The sequence below is a fragment of the Musa acuminata genome, chromosome BXJ2-10, assembly GCF_036884655.1.
Source record: "Musa acuminata AAA Group cultivar baxijiao chromosome BXJ2-10, Cavendish_Baxijiao_AAA, whole genome shotgun sequence".
Classification (NCBI taxonomy): Eukaryota; Viridiplantae; Streptophyta; class Magnoliopsida; order Zingiberales; family Musaceae; genus Musa; species Musa acuminata.
Genome location: NC_088347.1, coordinates 14,567,828 through 14,581,505, shown reverse-complemented (window position 1 = coordinate 14,581,505; position 13,678 = coordinate 14,567,828). Strand labels below are relative to the sequence as shown.

The window sequence follows — 13,678 nt, the reverse complement described above, 5'->3', positions numbered from 1 at the left end:
ACAGATTTTCTTCTTTTTTTTTGACAATAGAGACATAGAAAGAGAGGAAAAAAAAGGATAATAATGAAGAATAATAAGAAAAAAAACTGAAAACTATCTGGTTCGTGTGACCTAAAGAGAAAACTCTTAGAATCAAGACTTTGCACCTCCACATGTCTCACATGTAGACGATAAAATCCAACCATCAAAAAAACAAATTATGATCTCGCATTGCTAGCACATAATGTGAGAAAAGAACTCAATATATTGATTTATTTTTTTGATGATACTCCATTATAATATAATAATAATAAAAAATATAATTACATCAAATCAAATAAATCATTTTTTTTCCTTCTTGGAAGAAATAATATTTTGGATTTTATTTGAAAATAATATATCCTTTTGATGACAAACTTTGATATTTATAGAAATAAATCTTCACAAGATCTTTCAATCAAGATTTGTATTTTTTTAATCACAATCATAATTTTATTTCTTCTGTTCTGTCTCTTTTTTCTCCTTGAGTGATTTATGAAACTAGATTAGAATTATTTTAGATATTATAATGTGACAACTTATGATTATGACATGTGAAACAACTTCTAAATAATGTTAGGTCCGCACAAAATGATCTTTCCATCTTAAAGTTTCGAACTTAAATGGGATCTATAGGAGTTTCTAGGTATATAAGAGGTGACTATAGATGTTCAGACAGTGATTCACAGTGGCCCGAAGTATAAGATGCCACAAATGGGAGACTTTCTTAGACAAACATTATATTCTGAAATTTATAAATTGTTGATATAAGCTTAGTAAGCATTTGACAGTTGCTGGTTGAAAACTAAGCATTTGACAAATGAGACTTTGACCGGTTAATATAGGTTTTAGTTTAAAAAGGAAAGAGCAATTGGTGCCAAAATGTCTCAAATGTAGGTTTCAGTTTGCTGCTGCAAATCATAATCTCAGTAAGAAAAAAGAGAATATATATATATATATATATATATATATATATATATATATATATATATATATATATATATATATGAATTTAAAACAACTAGCTCAACTGTCTGAATTTTTACCCAAAATGTGCATTATTCACAAACCAACGGCAGTTTCTCCGAATCATAACACAATTCTGTACTGGTCGCCAGCAAATCATCAATTTTACTATACAGAACAGGACTGTAAAATGTTATCTTTTTTGCAAAGAATTTTTTGGTCCCTGTCCAATTTACTGTGCAGCAGTTTTAGTTTCAAATTCTAAGCCAGAACACCATATATTCTTTAAGTAAGACCACACATATCTTTCTTTTTTCTTCACATTGCTGGGCAACACAAATTTCACAATCCACAAACTTGGTACTTTCCTTCACATATTACAGGCCTTGGGTAAAGAATTTAATAAATTATAAGGAAAACAAAGAAGTAAAAGCAAGTGCTAGTTGCCAATTTACTATTTATTCTTCATAACATTCACCATAGTGAATTAACCATCCACAAACTTGGCATGTCATGGAAAATCAAGTCGTAACAAAATCAGACTCAGGTATCATCAACCTGTGAATGAAAGACAAAACTCGGGAAGGTAGTTGTAATGTCCCTGTTAATAAAAAATAGAATAATTAGCAGGATAATTGCATAAAGTCATAATAATTCACAGAGTCCAGGTAAGAATGGCTATAGAAGCAACAATATAGCAGGAACTAATCTTCTAACACAAAAGCATGCATGATGAAGTTCAGACCAGAAAAACCACATTAACAAGTATAGCTCAAACCAGAATTTCGTAAATGAATTGTATTTACGTGGAGTATCCACACAATGAAAATCTTCTATGTTGGTTTGTTACTTTTAGCCTTTATTTTACATACATATAGACCTAGTTTATCTAGATGTGCACGATAAATTTAGTTGACAGACAACAAATAAGCATTGTGGTGGTTCAAACTCAGCTATAAACCAAAATATATATGCATGTCTTAAATATAGCCGTAACAGAAATATGTAAAACCCATAAATAACAGCTTTCTGAACTAAAGCCAATCAGCTAATGGTTCTATTCTGCAGGATATAAGAAAATTGATAAAACGAACTTTATTTTTATCAAGTTCAAAATGAAAAGATGGTAGTCATGCAAGTTTATATGATTGTCTCACATATTTATATGCATGTTTTTGTTTAAAATGAAGAGGTCTGTACAATTTAATTTAATGGTAAATCCAAAATATAATGTGTATAAGATCAAATGTAAATGGCTCAATCTTGCAAGTCAGAAGCATACTTAGAAACCAAATTATTCCACAAAAGGACATTGTCTTCCTAGTCATAAACAATGAGTCAGAGCATAGCAAAGCAGTGTTACGAGTGGAGTTCTTCTTTGTCGATACAAGTTTTGTAAGGAAAGGAAGTAAGCCTTTGTGCTCATGTGAGTTCAGATAGGTAGCTAGTGACAGATAGGTAGCTCTCTGAGCACCTACATGATAAAGAAGACAAAAGGATTGATTGACCGACTTTCCTATTGGGAATACAACCGTATATGATAATGAACCACATCCCAAAAATTGTGAAACATATCTACATTTTGAGTGCTATCTGTAACTACCCTCCCATTCAATCTCTAGCCTGCAAGTTTCCTAATTCTGACCCAACAATGCATAGAAACACAGCATTCATTTAGCTTGTTTTAAAGCTCTATTTTTTAAAGTTTTTGAATGAGACATTGTCATGGATAATTCCAATAAATTGGTGTTTTTTATAAATTGCCAGCATTTTCTGACACTGTTATTTATGGAATCCTAAACTTTGGGACTTCCAATCCTTTATATGGCATCCAGTATATGCTTAGCAAGACCTTTCCTTAATGTCATTTAGGACTAATTCCTTAATATTATTTTATAAGTCATTAGTCCAGATCATTTTAGTGGCTACAAGACTAATATAATAATATAAAATAAAATATAAAATGTCCTATAAATGATAAAACTTTTATTGTAATTCATATCACAAAAGTCTATCATCCTGGGACACTTTGACAACTACTAGTCAGATAAAACTTAGAGAGATGAATTACAAATAATATTCATCAAATTTCTTTAATTTTTGCTAAGCAATTTAATAATAAAATAACCATAATAATTATTGAATATTAATGCTAAGCAGTTACATAATAAATAACAATAATTATTATTGAATATTAATGCTAAGTAATTCAATAATAAATAACAATAATAATTATTGAACATTAATGCTAAGCAGTTCAATAATAAATAACAACTATAATAATTATTGAACATTAATCAGTAAGAAAACTCATATGATAATCATGATAATATATAAATCATGCATTCATGTGAAAGGTATATATTATTTTACAATTTCATATATATACATGTGAATAAGTAAATAAAATTCTAAAAACAATAATTGGATTTTAATTTTATTTACCATATCTATAATCAATAATTCATATGAGAAAACTATAAAGTAAACCATAATTTATAGTTTTTTTTAAATCAAAATTAAATCCAATCAAATAATCAAAAATATAATTATGATTAAATTAAATTATAATTATAATAAATCACATTTATCAATTTTATAATTAAGAATATAAACTAAATTTCTCAATTTCATAATGATAAAAAAATAAAAATATTTGATAGGATATAAATCGGAAATATACGATTTATTAAGGGCAGAACTATAATTTGGTAAAAATTAGACCCCAAGGACAAAACCAAAAATATGTTGACAGAACATAAACTGAAATTACAAAATTTGCAAGGGTAAAACTATAATTTTGCAAAACCCTAGCCTCAAGGACAAAACCGTAATTGTACCAAAAACCCTAATATGCCTTCGTCGCCGCCTACGCGAGCAACGCTGCCGCTGCTGCCAACGGTCACCGCCTCTACACGGCTGCCTGCGACATTTCCAGCCTACGCGCGGCGCGCACGACCGTTGCCGCCGCGGGGCTGCCTCTGCCCACACGCGGCTGCTGCGTCAGTTCCAACCTACACCGCTGCATTCGACGCTGCCGCTACTTGCACGAGCGGTGCTACGGCCTTTCATGCTTGTGGATGGCGCGCACGGCCGCTGCCGCCGCGGGGCTGCCTCTGCCTGCGTGCGGCCGACCATCGTATGGACGGGTTCTGGCCGTATGCGGTCGGTCGTCGCATGGACGGGTTCTGTGATGCCCATGGGCCAAGTGAGAGAATGTTAGGTTTTTGTGGCCCTTTTATAATTGGATAAGATATATAATATAACTAATTGGGTTCCGTTGAAATATTTTAGCCAATAGAATAGAAATCCACTTACGGAACGATTCCTCGGGAGATAACCTTGATGAGAGGAAATCTCCTGAGATATTATCATAGACCCTCTGCTCTCGCCTATAAAAGGACAGGACCTACCCCGGGTTGAGAGAGCGTTGGCATGTTAACACGTATACACGTACAAACGCACCTCTCCATTGAGGGATTTCAATTTTTCTCCTCAACTCTCTCCCCAAAACCGTCTCCGGAGAAAGGATTTGCAGACGGTGCCTGCAGCAATCTTGGATCAAAGATGGTGCTTAGCAGATCAAACGAGATCTCTGAATAGAGCATTAAAAGGCACGCATTGTTAAATCAGATCTATACACTTGATTTCAATCCTGGCATATAGGTTATTTTCACATCTCAGATATAGCATAATTACAGATTTTTATGCTCACAATTGGTATCAAAGCCCGGTTTTTTAGATCAAATGCATTAGATCTGTAAATTTGTTTACGATGCATAAATTACCTTTATCTTCCAACAATGGTCATCGTCGATCTCGCTGCGAATCTACGACTACGCCGGGTAGTGTGCGCATCACAGAACCCGTCCCGTACATGGGCATCACAGAACCCGTCCATGCGACGGCCGGCCGCATACGGCCAAAACCCGTCCATGCGATAGCCGGCCGCACACGGCCAGAACTCGTCCATCGAGCAGGCGACGGCGACGAAGGCAGTTTAGGATTTTTTTTTGCACAATTACGATTTTGCCCTCGAGGCTAGGGTTTTGCAAAATTATAGTTCTGCCCTTGCAAATTTCGTAATTCTATGTTCTGTCAACATATTTTCGATTTTACCGTTGGGATCTAATTTCTACTAAATTACAATTCTGCCCTTAATAAATCATATATTTCCGATTTATATCCTATCAAATATTTTTATTTTTTTTATCATTATGAAATTGAGAAATTTAGTTTATATTTTCAATTATAAAATTGATAAATATGATTTATTATAATTATGATTAAATTTAATTATAATTATATTTTTGATTATTTAATTAGATTTAATTTTGATTTTAAAGAAATATAAATTATAGTTTACTTTATAGTTTTCTCATATGAATTATTGATTATACATGTGGTAAATAAAATTAAAATCTAATTATTATTTTTAAAAATTTATTTACTTATTCATATGTATATATATGAAATTATGAAATAATGTATACCTTTCACATGAATGACATTATTGTATAATGTCATTCATGTGAAAGGAATTATTTCATTATGAAATTATGAAATAATGTATAATATTAAGGAATTAGTCCTAAATGACATTAAGGAAATAATATTCATAATAGCACATATAATTAAGAGATTTAGATAATCCCAAAGGATAATCTAATTCAAATAATTATGTGATTGGGTAGGATGATACTGTTTTGGATATCCTTGCAGTTTAGGGTTATATACCCAAAGGTAACAATACTATTCCATACGGATAGTATCAGTCCTCCATAAATATTCTTGAGTGAATATTAGATATGTCAATATTTCACTGAAAGGTGTAATATAGATGATATCAATAGTTTATCAATTTTTGACAAACTCAAATATTAATGTTATTTTATATTTTTGCAGTGGTATTTCCGCATATACATTCATATACTTCTAGTGTCCTTGTAATCTTTAGATCAAATTATTCAGAATGGTTAGAGTATGTGTAATTCACACTGGGTGTATTAGATCTTGATTTAGCATTACTTATTGAAAAGCCTACAGACTTGACTGATGAAAGTACTATAGAATAAGTTAATGAAATGAAGGTTTAAGAAAGATCTGATAGACTTAGTTTAATATTCATAAGAATGACAATTGCAAATAACATAAAGGATTGGAAGTATAGAGACTGTTATGTTCAAAAGGCCTTTGCGACTGAACCACTACCCATAAATCAAATAGAATTTGAAAGAAAATAATCTAGAACCAATTATCGGAACAATATGAGAATGATAACAAGAGGCTACTAGATTGTTACTTGAGGTATTGAAGGGTCATGTTCTTCAACAAAGAAGGATGCCTCAAGACAAGACTGCGCCACTCTTCCTTGTCAATTCTTCCATCATGTTTTGTATCAGCTTCCTCAAATGTCTGAGAACCAAAAGAGGGAAGTAACATATGTAGGTTAAAAAATAGCAATTATCCAACAAATTTATAAGTAGAAACATTTTAAGCACAGAAATAATAATATATATGATGGACAGATATCATAATTAACTTCATAATCAGTAACCAATTTATTGATAACTGATAGCAATGTACTGTCCATGTTGCATTGACAAAGAATAGTTTCTGACTTCCATCAACACTTATTTGAACTGGGGACAATACATAAATGCAAAGGCAATTGTTCTAGTGACTAATATTAACTATATTTCAGTCATAGCAACACCTTTCAATAATACTGCTAGTCATAAACATTTAATGCTTCAAACTTACTGCCATAACTAAGCTAGATATCTTCTCTTTGCAATTACTGACAGGCAGTAATTAACAATTGGTTTGGTTCAACATAACCACAGTTTCAGACATCATATTACCTCTTTACTCAAAGTCACAAAAGAAATGGTTAGTTGATCATTACATGCACTAACTACTATAGTTTTCTTCCTTCATTTAGTTGATTCTCTCTCATTTTGTAACTGGATAAAACTTCAGTCTAGGATTTTGAAACAGGCCAAGTTCCAACTATTTCAGATAAAAATGTCCTTTGGATCACAATGTTCAGCATCCTTTGATGATTGCTAGGCTATAATGTCCTCACTACTTCCAGTCAAATCGACCTTGGTTTTCTTCTCCTCTTGACTTACTCCTCAATGATGTTCATAACGATCAACTTCACAAATGTCGAAAAACAATTTGCTACACGCTATCCATGACCAATGTAAAACCAATATAAAAGGTGATATATGGAGAACGAAGGTTGCTTGGCCATCCATGTGATGCCTAGTAAAATTTGCCAACAAAAAGTAGATATTAAGGATGCCTAGTTGCCTAATTATATTATTGAGACCCATCTCTGGTCACATCCTCCAAGAATGTAGACCACAATGGTAGTTTTTTGAAAGGACCTACAGAATCTCATTCCATATCAGTCTGTATTTTCATCTGGCATTTCCCCAGGTACACACAATCTTAGAAAAGTAGCACTCATAATTAATATAAAACACTAAAACAACAGAAAAAAAAAAACTCCAACAGAGAAAACTCTTAGATTTGATATTTGAACTCCAAAGATTATCCTCCAAGCATGTAAACCACCATGGTAATTTTTTGAAAGGACTTACAGAATCTCATTCCATATCAGTCTACATTTTCATCTGGCATTTGCCCAGGTACATACAATCTTAGAAAAGTAGCAATCATAATTAACATAAAACACTAAAACATAAGCAAAAAAACAAGTCTATCAGACAAAACTCTCGGACTTGATATTTGAACTCCAATAAAGATTGTGGTGAACATGGAAAGAAAAATCTCAAACATAATCATGTAATTTTAATCTACAATATATTTGATGCAAAAAAGCAGAAAAATATAGGAAACATCATGACAGCCATTTTCTAGGGTCACAAAGACATCATGCATGTAACATCTAGAGGTTACATATCAAGACAAATACATGAAACATGATGGGATCACCTTATCAATGATACTCTCGATAACTTCATCTGACAAATTCATGCCTGACTCAGCAAGAGTAGCCACGACCATTTGCTTAACCTGGGAACCATAGGTACTTAATCATATTTCATGTCAAGTGAAGCACTTCTGACCCAACTTAATAGTTGCTCAAATAAGCCACAAATGTTATTCTGAAGCAACAATTTTCTTGAGTTCCATATCACATGTATATTTCTTTACAGGACATATGCATCCTTATCATTGGAATACCTATTTTCATAGATACCCATAAAAAAAAGGAAAAAGATGTAATGTTCTTTAGGATGTACAAGGAAAAACACATTTAGAAGGGTTTTCATGCAATGATAAACATTTTACAGAGCAAACAAACAAAATTAAATGGTCTTGGTACAATGATAAGGTTGCTAAACTGTGTCATGTCCCAGATACAGATCAAGAATCGAACGCTAAATGTTACATAATGGCTGATTGAGCAATTTACATCAGCTGGCTATGTCGAAAAAACAATTACACAACAATTGCTTCTTCCCTTTCTTGGAACAAGTCGTCATCTAAATCACCAGGAACTCCAGATTCTCTCATAGTTTACACAGAAATTGTTTCTTCCTTTTATTGAAACAATTTGTCTTCCAAATTACCCATAACTCTGGATTCTCTAGTTATTCACAAGAAACTCGATGTGTTGAAAAATGTGAATAAATAGTGCAAAAAAAAATGGTAGTATGTAATGCTGATATGGGATCTCTTGGTGTTACCATATATCAGAAAATATTGCCAGATCATGTTTAGTTCATGATCATCGTTCATGATAATTAGGTTAAGCTTTCTATCATTTGCTTTTTCTTTTAGCTTACCCCCACAATCAAGCATGTAAATAATATACCCAATTTTATGTAATACTTTAAAATTACATTAAGTTTGCTGCTACAATAGCTTCCATACTAAAGATGTTAATGTATCTCACCTGTAGTGAAGGCAGACAATATGATCCATTTGAGAGGGTATACAAGGGAGAATTTGACATAAAGTATTATCATGTACTTGGTTAATGCAAGAATCACCACATAAATATAAACAGAAACTATATCATTACACACGTTCATATAGGATATTTGGAGAATCTAGATCTTATTACACATAACAGAATAAAGTGAGCACAGGATCCTCATGATATACTATTTATTATAATAATTTAAACATTAAATACCTCTTGTCTTTCAATAAATCCTTGCTGCTTCAGATCATATAATTGGAATGAGACTGCATTAAAGGAAAATGTTAGTTATCTTGTGTCCACAAAACAACATCAACACAGAACATGGCTGATAAAGCATATAGCTAGCATTAAACATACGAAGTAAGTAAAAAAAGATAAGGAAAATGTGGAACAAAATACCAGAAGATCAGAGTAACTTGCTATTGACACCCAATCTACAATCTAAAGTAGTTGAGACAAGACCATCCCAACACTGAAAGAAAAACGAAAAGGGCAATACATTATCTAGCAATTTCCTGCCAACTAGTTGTTGATACTGTCATACTACCATCAAATATTACATCCGATTCTATATCAAAAGGCAATCCATAATTGCAATGGCTCGCTTACATGTGTGTGCTAGGACAAATTTAAGAAATAAAGTTTACTTAAAAGCTAAAAAACTATAGAAAAATGTATATCATTGTTTGAAATAAATGCTAAAACAAACATGGATTTAGCCACAAAAACCTCCTGGATACAGGAAGAAGCTAGAAGAAGGGCATAGGGCAAAGATAAAATATAGAAAAAAAACTCATCCTGAAGACCATGGATTTAACAAGGGAAGAAGCTAATACTTCTGTTAAAGAGTGCTAAGGATGACAGTTTTTCTAGTCTAATTTGTAGTATAAAATTCTGAACCAGCAATGCACAAGCTAGGAGGGAAGCTACCAGAGACCCATGAATGGGCAGGTAGCACATATGAAATGCCAAGATACCATCTAATAGAAATTTATTAAGGAAAAACCTGAGGATTCAAGCGACAAAATTCAACAAAATGATAAAGCATGCACATGCTCCAAATTTAAAATTAAGCATAATCCATAAGATACAGAAACTTCAATCTTTTATTTGGGGCCCAGTGGTATACTGATAGAACATAGTTTGCTCATAAAAAAGCTGCATTCAGATTAAAGAACAAGAAGTGTATTATCAACTTGCATTGCTTCAAATAAGATGCTATGTGGTACTGTGCTTTGTTTAAATTTCATATCCTTAAATAAATGACAATTAAACAAAATATTTTATGACGTGGAATCTATGTATGTTTAGAATCTGAGAAAACATTTATATGACGCATAGTACAAAATATACAACTTACACTCAATCTTATCATCGATTGGAGCATTCGGATGGAATACAGAAAGAGCACGAGCAAACTCTTCAAATCCCAAAATTCCATTGTGTTTTGTGTCAAACAAATCAAACACCTGTGTAAAATAAGCACAAAGTGTTGCATTGCACTTGTCTAAGTTACTTGTCTTGCTATTTCTGCAGTTACGAAAAAAAAGATAGCACTAAAAATCCTATATGTGCTTGAAAATGGAAACCCAAAAGAACCAACTTCTTATTATAATTTACAGTTGATATTAAACCATGATCAATGGTTTCTATTCTTTAAATGCTCCAAAATTTTAAAAGATGAATTCCTCTGAGAAGGATGAAAATAAATAAGGTAATGAACTTATAATTGCTCCAAACTTGTGAGTTTCGATGTAAGAACACAAGTAACCATTCATCAAAAACCAGGGACCAAGAATGCAAGAGCTGCTGTCCATACACGAATATTTAGGTTACATATCAAGGTATATGAAACAAGCATTATGTAATGCACTCACAAATAACACACCTAGAAAGGCTTCCTAAGTAGAATACAGTAACTACAGACCAAGAAATAGGTTATGCTGAAAGCCAGGCCAATTTTGTAACAAAGGAAAATTACTGTTGCTCGAGGCAGAGCAAAACCCAATGAATGAGTTCATCTTACGGAGCTCTAGTGAAAGATGATTGAGAAAGGGAAGAGTCATGTGAGAGAAAGAACCGATTAACTAAGAAAAAATGTAGGGTCAGTAAACTATGGACTTTCTGATGCATATCAACATTGGATATATCCAAAGAAATATCTCAAACAACACAGTTTCGTAAGGCATACCCGATCAGCAAATAAGCTCTCCTTCTTGTTAGTCTTGAACAAAGCCAATTGAAACTCTTCCTGAAGCATAATTGTTAAAGCAATCAGTCATTGTATGATAGAATCACTGCATTTATGTCATCATACTTTAACAAACTAAAACAGATATGAAATGCTTACACCCTTCAGAACAGGACAGCAGTAAAATCTTTATAACTTCAAAAAATATAACAAATGAGAGAAAGATAAATATAAGGCACAATATCTGCAAAAAGATTAAAGAATAATGAAAAATACACTGCAGGTTTAAACAGTAATCATGCTTAAAATGGAATGTAGCACATTGTTTTCTAAAAATATAATACACTATTGGATCTCAAAAACTCCAAGCTGAAACTTATTGCAGGATAAATGTATATGGTCACAAATAACAGTTAAGTTTCAAACCTTGTTGATCAAGCCGTCATCAATTACAGCACTGCTGATCTTTTTGAATAGCTCGTATAGTGCTTCTATCTCACTTACACTAACTGCAAACAAAATTATCGCAGACTTAGTCACCAATGCAAACTATACAGCTATCAAAGGTAAGATCCAAGAAAAGTGAAAAAGCTGTCTTCTCATACAAATAGATGTTATCAACAACTTCGGTAGTGGTATAACATACAAACAGTTTCCCTGGCTAAAACCTCAGGGTCTTCAAGTCCCTTTGGTTGATTGCACAGATCAAGATCACAGCACTTTAACAAGATGCCAAGTGAATGCTTGAAAACTTCTAGGCACTGCAACATTATATTTCCCCCTCATCAAATCATTCTGTACCTGCATTTGGGATGATAATTAATGAATCTCACATAAAATTTCATGCAAATTTTTTTAAATTTAGATTGCAAAATTAAAAATTTTAAAAAGTCATAAATTTTACATATCAGTGTTTTGGATTATGCATATACGCAAATTTAGATTGTAAATGAAAAGGTTCCAAAACGAAATCCTGTAACCTCCATGATAGGTAAACTGGCAGTATAACATATAGGCAGGTCATAGTTCCAGGGCACCCGCAACATCTCAAATTCTCAACGTATATGTCCCGAGAGGACATGCTAATATCCTACCAAAATAGACAAACTACCTGTATAACATATGACCAGTTTATAGGTTCATATATAAATTCCTCCTTGAAGAAAACCCAAATGCAGGAAACCACAAAAATGTTATTTTTACTCGAGAGATTAACTTGATCTTTAACCTTTCAAACACTGTGATTGAGAAATAGGCAACAGCTCAACTCATTTGCAATTTGTAAATAGGCAATGAAACTGCAGATGGAGAGCTTAGCAAGATATAGATCATGAGTATTCTGTGCAGCCTCTAACAAGATGGCATCTACTCTTAACACACCCAAACCCACCCAGGTAAGTGATTAAAAAACAAGAGCAAAAAATCACCTAGAAACAAAGACTTTTATCTTGCCTTCTAACTTTGCAGTAAAACCTGGCTCGGCTTGAAAGGAAAAAATTTTAGGGCTTTGTTAGCTAGACATACTTAAAACACCTAGCTTTCTGTATGGAAGTTGCAAAAGGAATAATAACAGGAAATCTCATTATAATCTCATCAACTCAATCTCAGTCAAGATGGGAGTCAGATGCATTATAATCAAATAATATGGCGGAGATGGAACATCACAAAGGGATCAAAGATGACTAGCAAAGTAAACTGTATTGAGACAGCAAGAATCCATCATTAGTTAATATACAGGATGACTCATATTGGTATGAGATAAAAGGAGGAAAAATTCATTATAACTTATGGGAAGTGCAAACAGAGAGACTAAGGGACCACCTAAAAGAATCATTCCGAATGGAAATTGAAGAGAAGAGCATTAGTCAGAACAGAAAACTTCGTAGCACATTCATATCTACAGGGGATCTGCAAAATACTGATGCCCATAACTTCTGTAACAGAATCCAGATAAATTCCCATATTACTACAATCAATTAGCCATTCTGCTCTATGAAAATTCTTTCAATTCTCTCTCAGCAATCAGCCCACAGATTCAGATTCCCCTGTCCCTCGCCCCCAGAGCCACTTCCAGGGGGTTTTCTTCAGCCCCAAAGTTTTTCCTTTCATTTCTCTCCCAGTTTACAACCATAAGTCTGGGAAACTGAGAACCCTAAGATCTTTATCCAAAAAGAGAAGAAACGAAAATTCTCCGGAAAACACAACCACCAAAAATTTTTATCTCCAACATATCGAGAACGCCAGATTGTGTCATCGTCCGATACGAAAATCGAAAGAATTGCACTTCGATTGAGAGAAGATCGACTGGGGAAGAACACTTTCAGGATCCGAGGAAGGGACCAAACGAGGGTTCCAAATGTCCCCGAGGGATGGCACAGAGAAAAGTTACCTTCGGAGAAAAACGGGAATCCAGCAGAGAAGAAAAGGGGTGGCCACGTTCCTCATCATGATAGGCTCAGTCTCTCTCGACTTTTGGGACCTCTACACCACGGCAACGCCGTTCTTGCTTATAAACTTGCGAGTTTTCAACCATCGTC

The 13,678-nt window shown here is 33.3% G+C and overlaps 1 protein-coding gene across 3 annotated transcripts; it reads right to left on the bottom strand.

Moving 5' to 3' along the window:
• Window positions 1–1,265: 1,265 nt before the first annotated feature.
• LOC135624304 (calcineurin B-like protein 3) lies at window positions 1,266–13,678 on the bottom strand. 3 transcript variants are annotated; one of them, XM_065127779.1, is made up of 9 exons: window positions 13,531–13,678; window positions 11,788–11,942; window positions 11,568–11,650; window positions 11,142–11,201; window positions 10,311–10,419; window positions 9,161–9,213; window positions 7,951–8,031; window positions 6,287–6,399; window positions 1,266–1,585 (listed from the first exon to the last, which is right to left on the bottom strand). In XM_065127779.1, the coding sequence occupies exons 2-9, from the start codon at window positions 11,909–11,911 to the stop codon at window positions 1,528–1,530; spliced, it is 681 nt and encodes a 226-aa protein (XP_064983851.1). In that variant the 5' UTR covers window positions 11,912–11,942; window positions 13,531–13,678; the 3' UTR covers window positions 1,266–1,527. The 3 variants fall into 3 exon arrangements, with proteins under 3 accessions (XP_064983851.1, XP_064983852.1, XP_064983853.1); XM_065127780.1 differs by lacking the exon at window positions 13,531–13,678 and adding an exon at window positions 12,963–13,502; XM_065127781.1 differs by lacking the exon at window positions 7,951–8,031.